Source organism: Globicephala melas, chromosome 13, assembly GCF_963455315.2.
Source record: "Globicephala melas chromosome 13, mGloMel1.2, whole genome shotgun sequence".
Lineage (NCBI taxonomy): Eukaryota > Metazoa > Chordata > Mammalia > Artiodactyla > Delphinidae > Globicephala > Globicephala melas.
Genome location: NC_083326.1, coordinates 17,958,066 through 17,983,245, shown reverse-complemented (window position 1 = coordinate 17,983,245; position 25,180 = coordinate 17,958,066). Strand labels below are relative to the sequence as shown.

Genomic DNA, 25,180 nt, shown 5'->3' with positions numbered 1-25,180 from the left:
GCAGACAAGCCTCTCGGCCTGGTGAGTGCCGGTCGGCCCTGATCCTCTGTGCGGGAATCTCTCCGCTTTTCCCTCCGCATCCCTGTAACTGTGCTCTCCTCTGCGGCTCCGAAGCTCCCCACTCCGCCACCCGCAGTCTCCACCCGCGAAGGGGCTCCTAGTGTGTGGAAACGGCTCCCTCCCACTGGTGCAGGTCCCGTCCCTATCCTTTTGTCTCTGTTTATTCTTTTTTCTTTTGCCCTACCCAGGTACGTGGGGGGTTTCTTGCCTTTTGGGAGGTCTGAGGTCTTCTGCCAGCGTTCAGTAGGTGTTCTGTAGGAGTTGTTCCACGTGTAGATGTATTTCTGGTGTATCTGTGGGGAGGAAGGTGATCTCCGCGTCTTACTCTTCCGCCATCTTCCCGGAAGCTCTCAACAGACCGTGATTATTATCTATTGTTCTAAGGTCTATTAATCTTCTAAAAAGATAGGCTATATACATTTGCACTAAGGGAGGAAAACAAATATCATCAGCAAATACGTTAAGCCTCATTATTGAAAAAGCCTGATACTCATGTGCACACACAGGTACATGTGTCTCCAAGATGACTGCAGTTTGTTTTGCAATCATTCCTTGCACTAACATCCACTTTGAGTCCGTTTCTCCCACCAGTTTGTAAGCTCCATGACTCCAAGAGACTGGAGACCAGGGTCTGTTTTTGTTCAGAAGTGTAGTCTTCCAGTAACAATAATTCTCACAAAGAAACAAAGAGCACCAGTAAGAGTAGCTACGTAGGTAAATATGTATAAAAGACAGCATAAGTTTATCCTTGTTAGTAACTTTTCCTTCTATGTGATTTAAAAGATAGCTGCATAAAGCAATAATTATGAAACTGTTCATGGGCTTATAATTCATAAAGGTGCATACTTGTAGGACAATAATAACATGAGGAAAAGGAGTGATACTGAAATAGAAAAAAAATTGGAGAAAATAAAATACAATAAATCCTTGGAAAAAAAAAAGTGTAGTCTTCATGCCCCGAATATCAACTGATACAGTGTAGATGCTCAGCAAACATTTTTTAAATGAATGACTGCCTGAATGCATCTTACTAACCTGCAGTTTCTAGTATCATCCTTTTTTCCTCTTTTGTTTGTTTGAAAAATACTGTGTTTAATATTTTCTGATTGTCAGCCTCTGACACACAGTTACTCTGGTCTTCCTTTATCTTGGCTTGGTTTCCATGCTCCCCGTTCACTTGTTACCTACTTTTCTTATGAGTCCACATGATACATAACACTTAAGGACTTTTAATTTAGTAGAACACAGACACAGGGGATTTCTTTCATTGTTACTTAATGTGAGGTATTATGGATAGAGGCAAAATGTTTTATAATGATATGGTAAATTGTTATATATATTACAATTTCCTATCTTTGGAGCTAAAGCATAGAATCATTTTTTTTTATTCTATGATACCAAACCAAGATTTGATGCAGAAAATACATTTTCTTATACTAGTTTATACACCATTTATGTTGGATCCATATCAGATCATATCTTTCACTTAGTAGATTAAAATGGAAAAAGCAGCCTAGAATGATAGACTCAATCTCTAAAATTAGAATAACAGTTGATGAGACTACCAATGAGCCATTGCGTAAGAGCATTTTTAATAGAAATTAGAAAAACACAGCCAATTTTATGGAGATAAAGTTTTACTAAGGATATCTTCCTATAACTGACAATACACATTTATATAAATTGGAAATCTAGTCTTCTAGCTTATGATTTTTAAAAGCAAGGATGTTAATGTGACAACTTTCACACGTAATAATTCTTTCCAATAAAATTTTTATTTTGGAATAATTTTAAATTCACAGGAAAGTTACAAAGATAAAACAGGGAATTCCCATATACTTCTGACACAGTTTCCTGTAATGCTAACTTCTAATATTACAGTGGAACATTTTTTTAAAACTAAGAAGCCAACATTGGTACATTACTATTAACTAAACTCCAGATTTCATTGGATTTCACTAGTTCTTCCATTAATGTCAACATAAGTATTTTTAAAATAGCAGAAAAGGGGGATTTAATTTTACAGTGGTAATTTATGAACCATCAGAGTAATAGTCTTGAGAAAATTCTTGTTTATCAATATATCACCTCTATAAAGATTTTTTTCTTCACTAAATGATGCATGTGAAAATAAGTGACAATGAAAATAGTGACCAGGTAGTTCAAGCATTTTAAGGCATTCAGTTGAACAACCGAATTTCTGAAATGTAAATAAAAGTCACATTAAGATAAAATGTGTTAAACCTAAATGTCCATAGACAGATGAATGAATAAAGAAGATGTGGCATATGTATACAATGGAATATTACTCAGCCATAAAAAGGAACAAAATTGAATTATTTGTAATGAGGTGGATGGACCTAGTATCTGTCATACAGAGTGAAGTAAGTCGGAAAGAGAAAAATACCGTATGCTAACACATATATATGGAATCTAAAAGACGTACTGATGAACCTAGTGACAGGGCAGGAATAAAGACGCAAACGTACAAAACGGACTTGAGGACACAGGTGGGGAAAGGGAAGCTGGGACGAAGTGAGGGAGTAGCATTTACATACATACACTACCAAATGTAAAATGGATAGCTAGTGGGAAGCAGCCGCATAGCACAGGGAGCTCAGCTCAATGCTTTGTGACAACCTAGAGGGGTGGGAGGGAGACGCAAGAGGGAGGGGATATGGGGTTATATGTATACATATAGCTGATTCACTTTGTTATACAGCAGAAACTAACACAACACTGTAAAGCATTAATACTCCAATAAAGATGTAAAAAATAATAAAACTGAATGTCAGCAAAAAAAAAAAGTTAAAAAAGTTAAATTTGCCATTCTCTCTAGCTATATAGGCATGATAGGATAACTAGAATATATTATTTCAAGATAATTTTGCTAATATTTATATGTTAAAAAGAGGCTATAAACTGGTTTTTATTATAATTGTGTTTTTCCATCATATGTGTATTTTTCACACTGTAAGATGCTCTTGTTTGATGAGAGAGATGCAGGGTTTAAGGGGAGCAGAATCTCCCGTAAAATAGAATGCTATTGGTTTTGTTGTGCCTGATGAAGAAGAGGAATGGGTGGTCTGCATTGAATTCAACGGAGGGGAGTTTAATTCGAAAACTCACCTCACTCCCAGTACCAGCTGCGGCCTCTGTACCTTGTTCATTTATTTCCACAAAAGACTTATGGAAAACATTGGACAGAAATAGGTTTTTCTCCGTAGACATTCCTGAGAAATCTGCTTTGCTCTGGCTAAAGGCATCGCTCATCCCCATACTGCTCAGGGTTGACTTGAGATCATAAGTCTCTTCCAGCTTGAACTTGGGAAGATGCAGCTGCACGTCACACACCTCCATCATGTCAGCGCTAGTCCACTCACTCAACTTCTCATAGGTGATGGCTTTTTCCAGCTACAGTTTGGAGCCAAGGAAGAAAGAGTCAGTAATTTCAGAGTGGAGTGAGAACTATTCGTTGAGTGAGACCTTTAGATATTATATAAATGAATTATAGTCACTCCTATTACCAAAGGTAACAAAACACACACATTTGGAAATTCTTTGTTTATAATGAGATCCTCCACACATCCTTGACATAATCATTTTGCAGATTAATAGTTCTCAGGATATAGGTTTTCTAGATTAGACCTTGATCCGAAATGGAAGTACTTCTATGATAATATGCAAGACATCAACTACACATGCAAATACATCAATATAAATATACACTTAGGTGTTGTCAACACAAAAGCATATACTCTAGGACATGTTGTATGCCAGGGCACAAAAAAAACTTTAGTTTTATTAACATAGTAAACAATTCCTTGAAAACAAAATCTGAGGTAAAATGTCTATATAATCACGCCAATATGAAACTAGTAACTATAAACTACGAAAAAATAAGGAAAGAAAAGCAAAGAAAGGAAAATCCTCCAATCTTAAGAGTAATGACTTTTTTTTTTTCTTAATCTTTTGGCCTCGCTGCTTGGCATGTGGGATCTTAGCTCCCCAATCAGGGATCAAACCCATGCTGTCTGCACTGGAAGTGCAGAGTCTTAACCACTGGACCACCAGGGAAGTCCCAAGAGTAATGATATTTTAAATAGTTGTTTTGAGGGTGCTTTTTCTCTTCTTTATATTTAAAATTTTTTAAATAATAAATATATATTATATACACATATGCGTACATATATATGATAAACAATGTTTGATTTTTTAAATAACATGTTTGTTTCAAAGCACATGCTTTTGCTACTTTAAGAATTTTCTAGATCCAAGTATTGCTATCAGTGACATATTTGTAAATTATGTGCAGTAAGTGACAATATCTTCAGGTCAGGAACCTGCACTTTTAAAAAGAAAGGCTTATCTTTTAAGGGTGTAACTCTAATGGTTTAGTATTCACACTTGGTCTTATTTCTACTATCCTCTCCAGTTTCACAAATTTTATGACACTATTTAGAAATCTTTCTACACACTAGTAGGGTGGTGGAAACCTAAAGAATCTGGCACACAAGAAATTAGGCACAGTGTAAAGAACGACAGAACACTTATTGCATGAGAAGCTAGTGTTCAGTTTAGACATGCAAATTGCTCAGAAATGTGGTCAGACCAAAGTCAGGCTTAAGAGAAGTTTAACAGATGAACAACTTAAATAATACTTGAAGATGCACTGATACAGACTATATCTCCTGAAGAGTGTTAACTTGATAAAAAATGTTTTTTAAAAATGTTTTAGGGGCTTCCCTGGTGGCGCAGTGGTTGAGAGTCCGCCTGCCGATGCAGGGGATGCGGATTCGTGCCCCAGTCCGGGAAAATCCCACATGCCGCGGAGCGGCTGGGCCCGTGAGCCATGGCCGCTGAGCCTGCGCGTCCGGAGCCTGTGCTCCGCAACGGGAGAGGCCACAACAGTGAGAGGCCCGCGTACCGCAAAAAAAAAAAAAAAAATGTAATCCATTTAATGTTTTTAAACATATGTCTAAGGCTAGATTAATGCAAGTGATTAAAAAATTAATTAGGTAAGTCCTGTCGGAAGGAGAAGAAAGACCTATATTGACTGAAAGGTTGTCATGATCAATCCACACAGCTTTGTGGCTGACAATAAACATCTCTATCTGTTGTTTGTGTGGTTGTTTGTGTGACTCCCCTATGCTAAAGATGTCTATAGATTACTTAACCTTCCTGAGGGATAGTAATATCAACCTGACAAAGTTTTGTAAAGCTTAAATGATGTAAAAATACAGTACCTAGGCCTCAAGGTACGTTGGTTGCCTTCCTCTGCAGAAATTAAAGAACTGGGAGATCATGTCTTTATGTTTTTCCCCGGAGGGATAAACACTAGAACCCTCTTCGTGTCAGACAGACTGATGTCTTTTTTTAAAGTTTTTCTCCATACAAATAAACGTATATGCAAAACAGACACAGACTCACAGATATAGGAAATAAACTTGTTACCAAAGGGGAGAGGAAAGAAGGTAGGGATGAATAGCCTGATCCCTTTACCTGGTCCAGCCCACTGATGTCTTCCGGCAGTAATACGAGTAGGCTGAGGTCACGGTTCTCATAGAAGAGTTGAAGGCCTATGGCTTGTGGCTTTTCTATGTAAAATACTTGAAGTTTTTCTTTCATGGACATCATTTGCACTGGTTTGCTTGTAGTCTGTAGAATATACGTAGCAAAATCAGTGGGGAGGTGTTCCACCAAATCCTTAATTCTTTAGCATCATTGGTTCCCAGTAGTCTGGGACACTGGCAAAGCTAGTGATCCTCCGCTAAATGCTGAATAAAATTATTCAAACCTTGTTTTCTGGAAATATGTGTTCTACTGGAGAACATCATCGATAAATGATGTGGGAGTTTCTTCCTCTGACATTGTTACGGCATCCTCTATAAGTCATGGCAAGCTGGATTCTACCAAACACTTAAAAGAGTCTTGTGCAAACTCTGTAAATGCCAATGATTCCGAAACTGAGTAAGGTGCATTTCACACACAAACATTTGTGGTTTTTGTTTTTGTGTGAGGGTATTTTAGTATCATAAAACCAAAATTCACTAAGAGAATGAAAAGACAAGCAATAAACTAGGAGATGAGAGTTTCAAAACACATAATTGATAAAGGACTGGTATCCAAAATTTGAAAAGAACTCTTAAAACTCAACAATTATAAGGCAAAGAACCCAATTTTAAAAACAGGCGAAAGATCTGAACTGATACCTCACCAAAGGCAGACCTACAGCATATGAAAAGATGTTCAATCTTATGTCCTTAGGGAATTGCAAATTAAAACAGTGAAGATACCACTACTACAGATCTAATAGAATGGCTAAATGTTCAAAACACTGATAACATAAACTTCTAGCGAGGGTGGAACTGACATTCTCTGCCAGTGAGAATGCAAAGTGGAAGCCATATTGGATGACAGTACGGTGGTTTCTTACAAAGCTACATACAGTCTTACCATGTGATCCAGCAACTGTGCTCCTGGGTAATTACCAAAATGAGTTAAAAACGTGTCCACACAAAATCTTGCATGCAAATGTTTATAGCAGCTTTAATCATAATTGCTAAAAACTGGAAGCAACCAAAATGCCCGTCAGTAAGGTGAATGGATAAACAAACTGCTACATCCATACAATGGCATAGTATTCTGCAACAAAGTGAAATGATCTATCAAGCCATAAAAAAGGCATGGAGGAACTTTAAATACGTATCGCTAAGTGGAAGAAGACGGTCTGAAAAGGCTACATACTATGCAATTCTGATTCTATGGCATTCTGAAAAGGGCAAAACCCTAGAGACCGTAAAGAGATCCGTGGTTGCCAGGGATTTAGAGGGAGGGATGAATGTTTGGAGCACAGGGCATTTTTAGGACAATGAAAGTATTCCGTGTGATACTGTAATGGTAGATACATGACATTATGAATTTTTAGTAAAGCCAATGGTGAAACAAAAGCAAAACCCTGCAATTCAGACATTGTAGACATATGTTATTTATCCACTCTATGTGGAGCTAAATGTCCATCACAAGATCCTACTGTTCTGCTAAGGTCGTGGCCATGTGAGCAGGGCTGTTCGTTCAGGATACTCTGTGATACAGTGATTGTCTCAGCGATAAGCATGTGAATGGCACCAGCCGGAGTCCTCTTTGGGAGCTTTCTGTCAGAGCTAGCAGCCAGGACTTCGTCTATGTAGTAGGGTTGTGAAGCTAGAATATGGGGCTGTCATATTCCCTGGTCATATGGATAAATTCTATCTTTAGAATTAGAGAATGAAGGCAAAAAGGAGGGGTCAGGGGTGGGGCAGAGAAAATGGATTATGTTTGAGATTCAAAGATCCCACTCCCAGACTTCCCAGTTCCTCTTAGTTGCATAAGCTAATGCTAACACAATGCCCATTTTACTGGAGCTAGTTTGGAATGCTTTTCTATCACTTGCATCTGAAAATTCCTGGTGAATATATTAAGCCAAGTAACTATCCAGCGCATTTCCAGTTAGCCTATTGCATTATATGTTCAGTTCCTTCCCCATCTTTACCCCACTGAAAACCTCCTATTGCACATAACCATATGGTTACAGCAGTAGGTCCTCAGCAGCACTGTTTATGTGAGGTGATCCACCCCAGGACCTAAATATGTTAACAATCTTTGGCCAATCTGTTCCTTTCCTAGGAATTTGGAATGAGACCTATCAGACTGGTCTGTAGAATGGAGGAGATGTGGGTAGCCATGTTCTGCCTTTGTGGACTGGGCCGCAGAGGAAGTTAGACTTCAGTCTGAGAGAAGAATAATGGGAGAAACAGAGTTGGAAAGATAGAGAATGAATCCTGACAACATTTGAATCCTTATTTCCACTCAAGTCCCAAGACCCAGCCACATCCAGCCCTTAGGTGTATCTGTCAGCTTCCATTAGTCTCCCTTGTTGCTGAAATAATCAAAAACAAGTGTGCTGTGTCCTAACACAGAAGGAAATGTTAACGAAAGAAATAAGATTTTAAAATTTTATTTCTTTTTCTTATGGAAGGGTAAGAGTTTGGTACACGGTGGTACTGCCTTAATAGAACAAGAATAGAACTAGTAAGCGAAGAGTTTGGGGTTATGGTCCTGGAAGCCTTCAACTTAAGCATGGCTCTACTCACTTAACCATGCTGCATTTCTGACCTGGGAAATAAATGTAATAACTACCTTACCTACTCTACCACAGTTGCAGCAAGGACTGAGTAATAAAATATGTGAGTAGTCTATTTTCAGAGAAAAAATAATGAAAGGGGAATTTCCAGGTAGGATGGAACTGGGGTTTTTAGCACGGTCATCCCTGCCCTAGTAAGAGCCATAGTTTACAGGAGCATATAGTCAGAGAGAATAAATTTAAAATAGAATTCCCTTTGCAATGCCATGTAAAAATTCATACTGGTTATTAACAGGTTCCTACCTTGTTTATTCTGAAAGGCTTTTCTGTGGTATTTTGGACCAAGAATTGATGTTCCCAAATTCTTTTAAAGTAAAGGGCATTTACCAGAACCATTCTGGTTGCAGAATCCACAGCATTATCAGGTAGGAGATTCAGGATTTTTCCTAAAAGAGCCAAAGGACAGATTTCAAATGATATAGTTACATCCTGGTAAAACACCATACGTAAAAATGATGATTATGAAATACCGTTAAATGATAACATCTTGTGTCCACCAATGATCCAAGCCAGGAAGTTAGTATTAATAGAATATTATTAACAGATCCTATTTAAATTTCATCTGTTGTTCCAATAAAGTCCTTTTTTTCCTGGACCAGAAATCAATCCAAGAGCTCAAGTTGCATTTAGTTGTCATTTCCTTTTGGTCCCCTTTAGTCTTTTTCTTTCATTCCTCATTCATTCTTTGTCTTTCATGTTCCTCATTCATTCTTTGTCTTTCATGACCTTGATACTTTTGAAAAATATTTGTAGAATGCTCAATTCTCAGTTCAAGTTTGTCTGATGCTTCCTCAAGATAATATTTAGGTTATAAATTTTTTTGAGAATATTACTTTTGTGGGCTGAATTGTGTCATCCAAAAAGATATGTTAAATCCTAACCTCCAGTCCCTGTGAATGTGATCTTATTTTGAAACAGAGTCTGCAGATGCAGTCAAGTTCAAATGAAGTCATAGTGGATTAGGGTGGGCTCTAATTCAATGACTGGTATTCTTATAAGAGGAGAGAAATTCGGACACACACACACAGAGTGTGAAAACATGGAGACATAGGAGAGACAAAGAAGAAAGTTATGTATCAACAGAGGCAGAGATTGGAGAGATGTGTCTACAAGCCAAGGATTGCCAATAACCATCAGCAACTAGGAGACAGGCGTTGAGCGGTTTCTTCCCTGAAACTTTCCAAGGGAGCAAGGCCCTGCTAACACCTTAACTTCAGACTTGCAGCTTCCAGAACTATGAGAGAATATATTTCTATTGGTTTAAACCACACAGTTGGTGGTAATTTGTTATGGCAACCCTAGGATTTATGGCATATTTCTATCATCACAGGAAGATCCAGACAGCTCTGTAATCTAGAGCAGCAGTCCCCAGAGTTTTTGGCACCAAGGACCGGTTTTGTGGAAGACAATTTTTCCACGGACCAGGGCTGGGGGTCGGGGTGTGGGGATGGGCGGGCGGGGACGGCTCAGGCGGTGATGCGAGCGACGGGGAGCGACGGGCAGTGGCAGATGAAGCTTCGCTTACCTGCCCGCCGCTCACCTCCTGCTGTGCGTGCCGGTTCCTAACAGGCCCAGGCCCGGGGGTTGGGGACCCCTGAGAGATGGATCCTGTCATGCTCCTTCAGTGTGTCAGCCTGTGCGGGGGAAGCACGGCAAGGATCCTTTTGCAAACCGAGCTTACGCCGTGTCAGACAATGACTCTCCACTCAGCTCAGAAAGGGGCGAAAGATAGCAGATGAGTTGCTCCCCGCCTTCCTGTCTGTAGGGTCCCCACCTGTCTTCCAGAGAACAGAGTGGGCACTGGGTAGGAATTTGAGAGCTGAGATTTAGTTCAGCTCCAGCACTATTTTTTTTTTTTTTTTTTTGCGGTATGTGGGCCTCTTACTGTTGTGACCTCTCCCGTTGTGGAGCACAGGCTCCGGACGCACAGGCTCAGCGGCCATGGTTCACGGGCCCAGCCGCTCCGCGGCATGTGGAATCTTCCCGGACCGGGGCACGAACCCGCATCCCCTGCATCGGCAGGCAGACTCTCAACCACTGCGCTACCAGGGAAGCCCTCCAGCACTATTCTTGCCCCTACTTCTACTACATTGAATTTGTGTTATATATTACAATGTGCTTTTGTTTATAGAATCACATTTGGTCCTCATGTGAACTGGAACAGTGCAAGTAATTCCTTTTTGTAAATGCTAGCTAATCTGTAGTTCTCAAAACAGACTTACTTTTAGATGAATCCAAATCAGGAATAAGTTAAGGATAATGGTCACTCTTGCCTCACCATGGCTTCTGAGTCACTAGTCCAGTGAAAAAGGAACTGAGAATTTAGGGCTGCCAACTTCCTCAATTCACTTCAATAAACATTGCTCTGAATAGCTACCATGAGCAGGGCTGTTATCTGTTAGTGATTCAAAGCAGAAACTCAAATAAGGTAGTATTACTGCCCTTGGTGTTCTTGAGTTTAGTGGGAGAGGCAGGGACTTCAACAGTTAATTTCAATAACAACGTGGTAAGTCAAGGTAAATGTTCCCACAGGGTTTTGGAGCAACGAAAAAGGCTCTCAGCTCAGCCTGGGAGCCAGGGGAGGACATTATGCCTGAGCGAACCTCTGAGATGTTATCCAGTGGCCATGAAGGGGCTGGGAGTGGCAGGGGAGGGGACCGTGTTTCGAACTGAAGGGACACATGAGCAAATGCATGGGGTTGTGAGGTAGCACAGGGAGTTCCAGGGACTCTGTGCCACTTAGAATTCCTGAGTATCAACTTTGAGTCAGAGAATGACAAGAGTTGAAGTGGAGAGACAGACAAGACTTCACGGTCCTGTTGGACCTTCTATGTCAGTTTAGGCAGCTTGAATTCATCCTGTAGGATGTGGGGCACCATGATGGATTTTGAGTACGTGGTCCACTTGGTCGAATTCACATTTTAGGGAGGTCATTCTGATGGCTGAATGGAGGTTGCATTTGAGGGGAGCAAGATGAGAAACAGATTATTGCATTAACACAGATAAATGATGACAAAGCCGAGAGCAGAGGAGGAAGAGATTGGAAAGGAAAGATGAACTCAGAAACACGCAGGAGGAGGCAAAGGAAAAGGGAGAATTTAGAGTATCTCTCGGACTTCTGATCTGGGCAGGTGTGTGGTAGCCACCCATCCGCCGGGATGGAGAATGAGTGCAGGGAGAGGACAAGGTGTGGATAAGCTGTTCTGAATATGACTTCAGTATGTCGAGTTTAAAGTATGTGGGACCCTCTGCAAGCATATCTGGCAGGAATATACAAATGAACTCTGAAGTCTGGGGGGAGGGGGATTACCTAAACATTCCATGTTCGTTGCTGCAAAGCAAAGGCTTAATCATTAATATTCATTAGCGATTACGCCTTTGGTATTTCTTTGTGAGATATAATGGACCATCAACAGACATATCAATTGAAAAGGAAGCGTGGAATATTGAAATGAGTTCAGACTTCAGAGCTAAACTGACTCAGATTTCAGTCCTATTTCTGAAGCTTTAAACTATCTGATCTTGGTAACAGTTTCTCTAAAGCCTCAGCTTCCTCATTTCTAAAATAAGAATCATAATAAAAAACTGCTAAATCGCCTCTGAGAATCCCTCTACTATTCCCTTTTTAGAAATAGAATGCTTAACTTTTAGGTAGCATGTGGCTACCCAGCTAAAAACTACATTTTAAAGACCTTTATTACAAACTAGGACAAGTTGGTCACCAGAGCATAAAATGGGCCATGTATCCAAATTTGGGATATGAGTAGAACTGGTGTGTGAAAGTTTCAGGGCATCCCCTTAAAAGCAAAGAGGCTTTATTTTCCCTATTTCCTGCTGACTGTAAAACTGACAAATGTAAGAATCACCTTAGACAAATATAAAAGCCATGTCTCGAGGATGGCTGAGCTAACCCACTAGTCTGGGTCTCTGGATGCCTTCATGGAACAGAATGCTTATCTACCTTGTGACTATTAGGTCAGAGATAAACTTCTATCTTATTAAGATATTGTATTTTGGGTCTCTTTGTTACAAGAGCTCAGCCCATACTCTAAGCTAATATATGACCTATTTTGGAAATTACTTAAGGTTATGTAGTACATTTACTGCCACATTTTCATTGTTCATCAGCAGCTATTTTTCTTTAGAAACCACAAGTGCAGCAGTATTCCAAAATTCCTTTTTTGCATTTTTCTGCCTTTTATCCCTGGAGTCCTCCTTGGAATTAGTGGAATCTGATCATTTTCTTGTCTACTTGGTAAAATGGTTGTCTTACCTGTTTTAGATAAGACTTATTGCAAAAGCTATAAATCAAAAATTATGGGCATGAATAAAACAAATGTTTTGAATATTTAGAATGTGTCCACAGTTCTATTTAAGAAATGCCTATACTTATACATAACACAAATTCAAAATAATAAAGCGATACTTGGAGAAAGTGCACCGCTGAGTACCTTGGAGAAGGCTTACCTTCAGTCTGGCTTTCAACCCAAGAGTTGATCTCCTTTCTGATTTGGTCAGAAGCTTCCATAAAGTTCACAGACTGTGGCTCTGAGCCAAAGTATGTTTTCATGTCTTGTAAATATTTCTGGAAGATACAGGTAAAATCTCCTTTTGTAGAATTTTTCCAGAATCAATAAACAAGTCTATTTTGATTATCCAAAAAAAAAAAAAAACCCAGCTAGATGGACAATTGCAAACTGCCACCCCATTGCTCCCCTCAATCTTTCCACACTCCAGCTTTGGTTAAAAACGAAACACCGCCCTGTGTCAACTTAGCTGGGCACGGACTAGCCATGCAGAGCCGCAGGTATGGAAGGAAGGCCCGTCTCCCACAGCTCTGGAGCCTCCATATCTTCGTCTGTTTTTATTCGTCCTTGGGAAATGGGGCTGGGATGAAAAGGAGGACCATTCTAGGAATCCCAGGAGCGACTCCAGCCGAGGAGTACTGGGCTTTCTGTGGTAGAGATGGAGCCAGATTGAGAACCCTGGGTCTGGCAGCTGCCGTCTATGGACTCTAAACTCCCAAGAGCCTGGGGAGGGCTTCTGAGGGAAGCTGTGGCCTGCCATGGAAACCGATTTCCAAGACCGTTCAAAGGTTTCATCAGGTATTCTAAGGGCAAAAGCAGGCTTCTTCCTTCGGGCTGTCGATGCTGCCCTCAGTGGCCATCATCCTAAGTGGGCTATAACCAAGGTTGCTGCTTAGGGGGGCACCTGCCTTGAAACATAATTTATTCCCCAGGACAGCTGTGGCATTCCTTCAATTTATTACCTTATAGAGGAATTGTGTGCAGTTAAAAAGTGTTGAGTTAATTCAGCTTCCAGGCAGTGGTTTGGAGATGATGAAGTCTACGTTCTGTACAATTTATAATCCAGTAAAAAGAAAACGTAAACATTGTCGAGGTACCTATTCCTTGTCTTGACTCGTGGGTTCTGATCAACCTCTCTGTGCACAGCTAGGGCTTGTGGATATTTTAAAAGACATACCATTTTGTATCTCTGTGTGCTTCTTTTTACCAAGTGCCCACCCAGCTCAATCATCTCTCCTACTTACGAATCCAACCTGAGTGCATGAGACTACCAGTAATAAAAATGTCTTTAAGACTTCACTTGGCTGCTTTTTTGCCTTTAGTAATGGCAAAGCCCAAGTTCTGAGCTCCCCGGAATTCACTGGGTATGGGCAGGGATAACACTGCTTGAAATCACAAGATAGGTTGACTTTTCCTGTTGCTATCCCTCTCCCTATTCAATTTCCTTACTCCTTACCCACTGGGCACCTGGGTCCTCTGGCTTTCTTCTGAAGTGTGCCAAAGGATGTGATGGACAAACATGAAAGAAGTAAATGCTTGGCTTGGTTTGGAGTTGAGTCCTCTGAGGAGCCCTTGCATCTGAACTGAAGATGAACTCATGGTCTGCACTGTGGGTGTCTCAACCATCAGAGCAGAAGAGAAGTTAATTCAATTCCATGTTAAGTATCTTTCTTAAAGTGTCTGAAGTCAAGATGTGAAGTGACTTACCTGATCGCAAAGTCAACTTTGCTCTTGAGGACACAGTCTCCTGCCACACTCCTATGACCACACCACCCTCTGCTCCTTCAAACTCACCATATTGAGTTATTCTATATCTTTTGCTCTGTTTCCCATGAAACAAATGTTGGCCCAGGGATTATATAAACCACATTTCTACGAGTCTTCATGGGTTGTTCCTGGGGTGTACCCCTTTATTCTGGGCATAAAGATCTGATCACCAGATTTGGTTTGAAATATGTTATTGGTTTCCTTTACAACTTGACACATTGGTCAGGCTAAACGATTGTTTATCAGAAATGCTGACCACATACTCCATCTACATTAAGATTGTCCCTGGGATCCCTGGAGAAAAGTACAAAGAGTTTATTGATAGATCTCATGTGACTCTTCCCCATCAGCTTGAAATAAGATGTTTGCACTTACATTGTGAAATGGATACGTTTTCTCCCCATAGATCCTGTTGGCTGTTTTAAGTATGCAAGCATTGCTGGGATTGTTGATTTCTGAGATAAGTGTCTGGAAATTAGAGCGTATTTCTTCAGCCTTGCCTACGTCGAATTCCTTTAAAAGAAAGTAAATTGGTTAAATAAAAATGTTGAACAAGAACTAAGTGTATATGAACAACTTATAGTAAATGAAATAATTTAAAGTTTACGAACAAAGGCCAAAATCGATTGTATGGTAGATAAAAAAACCTTCTCTTTAGTATTATTAGTGCAGGAATGTAATAGCTGCTGGGACATGATTTTCTTCACACTTAGTTTGCAGAAGTAAGAACAATGTTGAAAGAGTTTGCAGAAGTAAGAACAATGTTGAAAGTAGAGTAGTTTTGAAAGGGAGGGAAACGAAGAGATAAGGGAAAAGAATATTACCCTTCCAAAAAGTGTAGACATTCTGCACTCTAAAAAATTTCCCAGGCTTCCCTGGTGGCGCAGTGGTTGAGAGTCCGCCTGCCGATGCAGGGGACGTGGGTTCGTGCCCCAGTCCGGGAAAATCCCACATGCCGCGGAGCGGCTGGGCCAGTGAGCCATGGCCGCTGAGCCTGTGCGTCCGGAGCCTGTGCTCCACAACGGAAGAGGCCACAACAGTGAAAGGCCCGCGTACCACAAAAAAAAAAAAAAAAAAAAAAAAAGTCCCATAATTTTAACATATATTTTAAAGAAAAGTTACCTATTAAAGGTTGCTTAATTTAGCCACTAACATGTGCCAAAGTGCTTTCTCCTTAATTATCAAATAGATATTGAAATATAAGACATACCATTTTCCTTTTCTTTTCAAAACTGTCAGGACAAGATTTGCTGTCCTGGTCTCTGCTAAACTGAAGAACCTGTAATTTCAATAAAAAGGCAATATGTGAATGCACTTTGCAGAGATGTAATCATATGAAATACACATCAGCAACTACAAGCCATTTGTTCCTATAGATACAAAACATATAATTAATGAACCAAGGGAGCGCTGATTTGACTTAAATGGTGTGTTACCTGACCTAGTAAGAGTAAGTCAAGAGCTGCTTTTAAATAAATTTTTAAGTTGAATTTAAATTGCTAGTCTCTTTATTTTAATGCTTTTTATGGGACGTTGAGGATAATGTTGGGAATAGCCTTAGAGGTAAAATTCTCATGTTTTCCGAGTTTCATTTTTATCTATGATTGGTTTGAAAAGAAGCCTAGGTATTCAACTGAGACCGTCACTTAGATAATTTAAGCAAATGCCATCATGGCCCCAGTTATCTGGAAAATTCAGGAATTTTAGTTACTTTTTCTACTTAAGTGCTTCAGTTTTCACTGCCTACCACCATCTGACATATGGAGATAGAGTCTTTGTCTTCACCCCAGCAATTCATGTGACAGGTCACAGGAAGGATGTGGACATTGTGTTTCCCCTGAGAAAACAAAGTGATAATTCCATCTCCTGCATGCATCCTGGACCCAGCTTACAGAAAGGAATAAAGTCTACTTTACCAAAGTTTGTGCTGACACATGGCGACAGACAGGAACCACTTGCCATAGGGAAAAAAAAGGGGAGGTGCCTAAGCAACTCATTAGTCTCAATTGCAAACTGAAGCTGTTAATATTTCAGTGACATTGAAATAAAACAAGGGTAAGCAACACCCAGCAATATATTTATATGGAGTGGAAGCAAATTGACATTTATCTAAGATTAAGTCTATCACATTCATAGTTAAACTTTTTAATAATGAGCCAATTATTAACTAGCTGTGAACCAGGATTTTTCTGTGAACCAAAATTTTGTTGTTGCTATTTTTAAACCACACAATACCTTGTAAATTATGAGCATAAGGGGGATATCCTAGACCCAAACTGACACAATATGTATTCTGCCTGTCTCATTCAGAACTGCTGGCTCTGCCCATTTCCATACTTGTCACAGAGGCCAGCTTCTTGGTGGAAATTTTGTCACTTAGCCTTTCAATCGTTGTATGATTTAGAGCTGAATTTACTCTCTTCTATTTTTATTTTTACTTAAAACACACACATATTTATATGTTTATACAAGCATAGATACAGATACACATATATATGGCTGTTTGATATGTTTTGCTACGTAAGGCTACACACGTACACATACACTCGCTATGATTTGAGTATGCTTACATCAAATTGATAATTGCTTATACAATAATTCTGTTTTGCTATTTTAATGCCCTTAATGGGCTCTTTAGATTCATCTAGACAACCAGGGACCAAACAAAGTAACAACCACACAAAGCATGAGGAACAGGATTCACTTGATTTTTCTATTTTTTTCTTCAAGAAAATGCTTCTGAGATTAGAAAGATGATGACTAATTCTATTATTTAAAGTATGAGCCATTACTTTCTTGAAATATTTTAATAATCAAAATAAAATTGTTTTTGGTGTTGAACCAAACTCGCTAACCTCTCCATGTACCATTTTGTATCTCTGTGTGCTTCTTTTTACCAAGTGCCCACCCAGCTCAATCATCTCTCCTACTTACGAATCCAACCTGAGTGCATGAGACTACCGGTAATAAAAATGTCCTTAAGACTTCAGTTGGCTGCTTTTTTGCCTTTAGTAATGGCAAAGCCCAAGTTCTGAGCTCCCCGGAATTCACTGGGTATGGGCAGGGATAACACTGCTTGAAATCACAAGATAGGTTGACTTTTCCTGTTGCTATCCCTCTCCCTATTCAATTTCCTTACTCCTTACCCACTGGGCACCTGGGTAAGGGAACATCATCTCTCCATTTGATTTTGCCAGAGAACACTGATTCTTAAACGGTATTCCTAGAAAGAGTTTTCAAATTGATTCACTTTCTCAGATTTCTTTTTATGGTCTAGAAAATTTATTTAAAGTGTGTCTTTTATTTTGGAGGACGTGGTTGTAAAACGTGGGCTATTTGGATTTCAGGAGAGAAGTGAACAAAAGACAAGAAAAGCATTTCATTTTAAGGCAACAGAGGATGGTTGACCTTTCTCACTCACCCGGGACATTTGGGCTGCCGTGGTGCCTTTGGTGCCCAAATACACCATGGCCAAGGAGGTTGAGATGCCCCAGGGAGAAAAAAAGATATTTTTACCCTCGGCAGATTCAGCTAGCTTCTTGCTAAGCTCCAGAGCAAATTGGTTGACGGATTTTGCTAGAGAGTCCATTGGGAAAATCTAAGAAAAATAAAGTTAGAGAACATGTTAATAATCCTTTCCATTTATTTAACTTTTGTAAATGGATTTGTTGGCTTGCATAATTATCTTTTTTAATTACCCTTCATTGAAATGACAAAAGAATGTATTATCCAATCTGATTATATATATATCTGATTTTATATATATATATACTATGTATATATACACTCATAAGAGCTGAATAAACTTTAGAAAAATTCCACTCCAACATGATTTTAAATATTTTAAAAATGAAGTCCAGAGAGTTTAAGAGAATTGGCTCAAATTTCAGAGTTAATTCACATGAGAGAACAATTGGATTCTGGTCAGTTAGCGGCTCCCTGTTGAAAATGCCAGGATATAAATGGCAGAGGAATCAGCCCAGTGCCTCTTACCAACACACCACATGCCTACTGACTTTACCCAGTAAATGAGGAATAATTATACCCCTTTTCAACTTTGTACTTTTTCTCAATTATCTTTCATCCATATTTTTATACTTTTAACCTTTTTTATTCCTTCACACCCTGATGTATGATATCCTGGTTCCTTTATCCTTTATTCTCTTGAAATCCAACTCTGCTCCGGTTCTTCTTTCCCTCTGGAAGCCTTTTCTGAACTTTGGGGTTCACAGGAGCACGTCTTCCACCAAAGACCCATAAAATAGCTTTTGCTGCCTGCTTGGAGCTTATCATACTGCTAGTTCTGTTTGCATAGATTTATATCTTTTCAACTCTAGGATAATTTCCTTGAGAGCAAAATTTTCTTACTCAGCTTTGCACATCCAGTAACACCCACCTCAGGACTTTGCACAAAATGAAAACTTACAAATACTTGTTTATTTCTCTTTTAGAGTGTTTATAGTTTGGGCTCTAGCCACCATTTTTTATCTATTTAAACTTGAAATCTTTCACAGTTTAGTGGAAATGCTCATAGAGAAGTAGAGACCTCAAGACCTGCTTGCCTTTATCCTCACTCACGTGAGACCCTCTGAAACCAATCTTAACAAACAAAGGAACTCAAACTTTCTCATTTTTAAAAATATTATATTCACCTTCTAAATTTCACGTCTAATTACCCTGATATTTTCATTTAAGTCTTTTTAGACTGGGTCTCTCTCAAAGAAATAGTGAGTTCAATCTATTGTCATTTTATAGCCAAATAATTTCTCAAGCTGATTAAATGATTAAAAATAAACCAAATTCCTAAGCCTAGAAACTCCCATTGGTGCCAATGTCGTATAGAACTTGGTCCTGCACTGATATCACCTGGCCCTCAGAGAAACCTAGAATGAGAACTTTAGAAAGGTCAGAAGATCTCTCTAGTTCAATGGTTGAATGAAGGGAGAGGCATGTGTAGGCAAAGTTTTGGTTTCATCATGACTTGGATTAACAGTGATACTGTTGAAATCCCTCCTAGTCATAGGCTTACACTTAACCAAACAGCTTCCCAGCCTCTAAATCATCCCTAGTCATAGCTTCCACCTATTTCAGAAGCTGATGATAATCCTAGGCTAACATTATCTTATTAAAGAAGAAAAGCAAGAACCTCTACTCTTGTAGCAATTCTACGCCCTCATAAAACGTTCGAAACTTGTGTATCAGTATTTCCCTTGACAGATCCAATGCTGTATTGTAAATAACCTCCCTGTTTTCCTTACAGCTATATTCATGCAAATGATGCTTTGCTTACTGCCTGTATATGAAGCTTTATCTTTTAAGAACTCGTGAATTCTTTCATATGGAAAATGCTTGGCTCCGTGGCCAAAGCATAATCACTATGAAGGGAGGAGAGGAGAAACTACCATTTTAAGGCTGAGGATTTTTATCTTGCTACTTATTATTTATGGTTATTCTAAAGTTTAGTTACTTGTAACAAATCCCTGAAAACAATAACTCTAATGAAAAAGCTAATTTCTTGTGGAAAGTTAATATCCAGGTATCTTCAACTTCATTAATTCTCTCATTAATATCATTAATATATCAGGTGTAGCCCAGACCATACAAGAAAAATAATTCCTGCCTTTAAAAAAAAAGTATAGAAGCGCTAAGCCAGCCAGTGCTGGATAAAATTATCCCGGCAGTGAAAAGTGCTTTCTGAAAGATGCAGAATTTGGGGATGAGATTCTACATGAGATAATTTATCCATACAAGGGTTCGACAGTGATCTTTTCAGAAAAGACTATAAATGTCTAGATCAGAAGCCAACTTTGCCCTTTTCAGAATAAATAGCTCTTTTGCAATTTTCGGAAGGTATATGGATATATCAGTTTACATACATATAAATATACACACATACGTCAAATATGTAAAATCTCTATCTGTAAAGGGGCTTAACTAAAGAAATAAGAAAATAAGAAAAGGAGAGTATCACTCGCCAATATGTCTCATCAAAGATACACATACTCTTCACAAATCAGGGTTGGAAAGAACCTTGGAATCCCTCTAATCAAATTGCTTCATTTTATCTGCTAGGAAACTGAGGCCCAGAGAGGTTAGATGTGCTGACGAACATGCACAGCTAACTAACAGCAGAGCTACCGTTGCAGTCCCATTCTCTGGACTCTAAATACAAATGCTTTTGTCATTATATCTGACTGTCTTTAAGGTTTTACGGTGAAAGGGAGGGATTGGGTGACGAAAGAGGATGAACAGGAGGAGGAAGAAAGAGAGATGATGATGAGCTGGAGGAGGGAGCGGGAAGGACTCTCTTCCCCTTTTCCATTAGAGGACATCCAAGGCCTCCTGACTTTCCGATGATACTGATGATATTGTCTACTTGGTGGAGTTGTGCATATCAGAAAATGACCCCCCAAATCCGCAGCACTTCAATATTTACCTAAAGCCACTTCTGAGGGAATTAATAGTCTGGGAGGATTTATGATGAGCATGGAGTGTAAGCTTAGGGACTTAGGTTATTCCACGAAAGAGAAGAAAGCTACTGGCCCATGGAATGGTAGCCAAGACATGAAGGTGTGCGTGGGCGGGAGGGTAGAGAGTCAAATCATTAGTTCCCTACATTAGTGACTAAGCTCAAATTCATGTTGCCAAGTCCGCTCTTCTGAAGGGTTAGAAGGGTTTTGGTTCAATACTTCTGAGAATACCCTATTTCTTTTTACCTGTGTTGACAGATGCAAAGGTAGCAAATCCAAAAATGTGACTGGAGAAAACTCCATTCATAGTTTCACAATTCACGGCAAAACTACCTTTCTGACGTCTTCGGAAGTGAATGCTCTCTCCCGCTTAGCCCGCTTTCTAGTACCAACTTTGAATCAGCTCAGGGTTCAATCTCTCAGACCTGCACAGAATTCCTGGAGGCTGGCCTTCATCTATTATTTCTGTTTTGTGGGAGTCTCGATAAATTGTTCTTTAGCTAGGTACCTCAACAAAGAAAGAAAACATAAAACATTTTAAAACAAAGAACTATTTACAATACCTTGTTTTCTTACACGGGAGCAGAATTGGCAACTGGTTCCTTTAGCAAGAGACCGTGGCTGAGTTAAGTGACCTTTAACTGTAGAAATACTTTTTAAAACTTCTAGCACCACCCTTTCCTTAACCCCACCCTCTGATTCACTTTCACAAGCCCATACACTCTTCCTTTCAACTTCATCTTGGCCAGAAGCTCAAATAAAAAGACAGAGGGATAGACAGAGTTTTGCTTGAATTACTTAATTACCCACATTTTCCATGTCTGTCTGCATGTACAGACTGGAATTCTAACAAATTGTAACTCACACTTTCCTGGCTTATGTCCTCTTGAGTCTGCCAACTGGCAGCAATTCGTGGTTTTCCCCGGTAGATTTATTTTTTCAACAACAGAAAGTTTTAAATTAGTTTAAATTAGTGGAATAACAATGGGCAAGGAAATGGAGAATATTATTGGTGAACTGTTTACTGTTAAAGTTGCTCATAAGGTACTAGGTGAAGCATCCAGGAAATGTTTCTGTTCTTCTCATTCGGGTGTTGGTGTAGAACCCCGAGCACAACCCCAACTTGTCCCATGTCCACTGTCCCCACCCCAGAGACATGGGGTCTGGATCGACGTTTTAGACACAGTTACTGGGTGAAATGTTACTTCATCACTTTCTGCTTCTCTTCCGTTTCTCCCTGTGAATGTTCCTCCTTATTTATTAAGAAGGGAAAACTGTCTATAACAGGATGCAGGGCATGGAGGAATGGTGAAGGGGGTGAAGAGAGAGAGACGGGAATGGAGCACAGTCCAGAAGGGACTGAGGGAAAGGAGAATTATCTTTGTTAATAGCGTATGTGTGTGTTTTTTCTTCACGCAGTTTCTGTTTTTCTCTTCATGGGGCACATGTGGTAAAGTGGCTCAGAGTTTAATAGTTGAATGTTGATGTGGAACCCAGAGCAGAATGTTGCTTTGAATTTCACTGGGGGATGCAACTTGTGGCTGCAGATTCCATGGTGCCTGCCTGACATGTGCTGAACAGATGTTATTATCCACAGGATGGCTGCAGACTATTATTAGCTGGAAGTATCATATGGAGGCTCTAGATAGAGGGGCTGTCCATCTTGACTGCCAGTGGTCCAGAGAGTGACTTGGGCTGCATCACCGCACAGCTCTAGTTATTTATGTTACATTTAATGCATCGATATAGATTCTGGGAAACCAGCCAAGAAATTGTTTCATCTTCTCTAAAGACACAGACTTAAGTTTTATTCATGCTTTCCCACAAACCTTCTTCAGATTGCTTTCCACTTACCTCTTGTTTAAAATCTTTATATATTGATATATTGTTATGTTGATAAAATTTTGGTTTTGCTTTTTTTTTTTTTTTTTGCGGTACGCGGGCCTCTCACTGCTGGGGCCCCTCCCGTCGTGGAGCACAGGCTCCGGACGCGCAGGCTCAGCGGCCTTGGCTCACGGGCACAGCCGCTCCACGGCATGTGGGATCTACCCGGACCGGGGCACGAACCCGTGTCCCCTGCATCGGCAGGCGGACTCTCAACCACTGCACCACCAGGGAAGCCCGGTTTTGCATTATTTTGATGCCTGTTTGGAGGGGGCAGGGAAAGAGAAAGGAGTAATTGTATCCTAAGTTAACAATATAATAATCTCAGCATAATTTTGCTTGCTTGTTGTTGTTAGTTATGGCCTGCCCTATGAATATTTAGCAATATGTACAGATATTACTAATGGGGATGGGGGAGTAGGAACTATATGAATGGGCAACGGGGGTGGGAGGGAGAGTTTTTGCTCTAGTCTTTTCATGTTTGATGTTGAGATTGCATGAATTTATTAGGTATTCAAAATCTTTTAGAACCGATAAAAGAACTCTAGGTACATCAATATTATTCAAATAGGAATCCAGAAGAAGAGAGTAGATAGGGTGGGGCTGAGAGAGTTGAGTGTATAATGGTTTTCTTATTCAGTCTGGGTTGACATAACAGAGCACTGCTGACTGGGCGGCTTAAACAACAAGCATTCATTTTTCACAGTCCTGGAGGCTGCGGGTCTGTGATCGAGTTCTTGCTGAGGGCTGTCTTCCTGGTTCACAGATGGTTGCCTACTTGTCTTTACTTGGTTGAGAGCTTTTGTTTTTTCATTTCCCTATAAGAACACTAATTACATCCCGGGGACTTACCCTCATGACTAATTCTAATACTAATTACCTCCCCAAGGCCCCACCTACAAAGACCATCACATTGGGGATTAGGTGTTCGACATATGTGTTGGGGGAACAAACATTCGGGCCATAGCAGCGGCTGAGAGTTTCCCAGCAATGAACCAAGGTACAAGTTTCCAGATGGAAAACATCTCCTGATGAACAAGATAAAATTTTTAAACCGTTTAAAAATACTCTTAATGCAATGAAATATCAAGAACATCATCAAAAACAAAAATAAAATAATTAAAACTACAAGAAGCAAGAATTATCTTGACATCAACTTTCCCATCCACAACTTTGGTGCTGGGAGATGATAAAATTGTGCCCTTAAAGTGCTGAAGAATGCTTTGAACCTAGAATTCTATACTCGTGCTCTAATTCAATAATCATGGTGAAATATGAATATCTTAAGACTCACAACAATTCAGAAAGTTACTACTTATCGCATTGCTGAGTGAATTATTAAAGTACATTTAAAATATGAATCTAAAAGTAAGTAGGAGAATGCAAGGAAGAACCCCTAATTTTCAAGAACGTCTGATTTAGAGGAAACAAACCACAATTCAAGCCTTAAAGAATTATAAGAATAATTTTCTGGGACTCTATGTTTGACCAGCTGACAGTGAGACAGTTTTATTACTGACAAAGAAAATAATCGTTATCACTAGTGTGTATTAAGTACTGTACATGCTAAGCATTCTTTTAATTGCTTGTTCTGTATGAATTCATTTTACCATCACAGCAACCTTATGAGAAAAGCATTGTTTTCCCTAGTTTACACTGAAAGAAAACTGAAGCATGAAGAAGCATCATTTCCCGGCTTGTGGTTAAATAACTCCTAAGTGTTAGAACTGGGATTTGGATGCAGTTAAGTCAATGTCCTGAGGTTACCTTTTTAGCCACCATGCTCCAGTAGGTCACCCATCCCTGGCTTTCATCGTAGGGACGGTGACACCGGCATACATTTCCAGGATCCAGCCACACTTCTGTAGCCAGTATCTGCAGCCAGCTCAGCTCCCTTAAACCTCAGGTCTTCCTACGTTCTTTTTTTTTTTTTTTTTCTGCGGTACACGGGCCTCTCACTGCTGTGGCCCCTCCCGCCGCGGAGCACAGGCTCCGGACGCGCAGGCTCAGCGGCCATGGCTCATGGGCCCAGCCGCTCCGTGGCATGTGGGATCTTCCCGGACCAGGGCACGCACCCGCGTCCTCTGCATCGGCAGGCGGACCCTCAACCACTGCGCCACCAGGGAAGCCCTTCCTTTGTTCTTAGGACTTAAATTATGTTCTTCTCTGATCCGCTCAAAAGCATTCAGTGCTATTTGAGAAAAACACACTTAGGCAATATTTCCCATTGTATGTTGCCCTTCTGCTCTTGAGCCACGTTCATCTCTACCCCTCTGAGCGCTCACCTCAATCAATGATTATGACCTTGATTCTATGTCTGGACCACTAGACTTGGTGTTTATTCCTGATGTCCTTGAGGTTTGAACACAGGTGTCCCCAAAGGGCTCTGACCCAAGCTATTCCTTTGAATTGCTATACCTTTTGCTGCTGTGAGAAGACAGCTCTAATCCATTTTTCCCACAACTCCATCCCCCCCGCCAACATTGGAGCTCCTTGCAAGACGGTCGCTT

The 25,180-nt window shown here is 40.0% G+C and overlaps 2 protein-coding genes across 2 annotated transcripts in view; one reads left to right on the top strand and one right to left on the bottom strand.

Annotated features, from left to right (window-relative positions):
- The window catches only part of LOC132598345 (uncharacterized), a 50,139-nt gene extending 28,765 nt beyond the window's left edge, over positions 1–21,374 (bottom strand). The window contains exons 1-8 of the mRNA XM_070047075.1: positions 21,350–21,374; positions 17,833–17,914; positions 15,527–15,595; positions 14,692–14,829; positions 12,710–12,827; positions 8,486–8,628; positions 5,563–5,718; positions 3,190–3,474 (exon numbers count right to left, since the gene is read on the bottom strand). Of these exons, the coding sequence (XP_069903176.1) occupies positions 3,190–3,474; positions 5,563–5,718; positions 8,486–8,628; positions 12,710–12,827; positions 14,692–14,829; positions 15,527–15,529 (843 nt within the window). The 5' untranslated portion in view covers positions 15,530–15,595; positions 17,833–17,914; positions 21,350–21,374. The remainder of the gene's footprint in view (positions 1–3,189; positions 3,475–5,562; positions 5,719–8,485; positions 8,629–12,709; positions 12,828–14,691; positions 14,830–15,526; positions 15,596–17,832; positions 17,915–21,349) is intronic.
- SERPINB3 (serpin family B member 3) overlaps positions 1–25,180 on the top strand; it is a 106,250-nt gene that overhangs the window by 7,807 nt on the left and 73,263 nt on the right. The window lies entirely within an intron of this gene.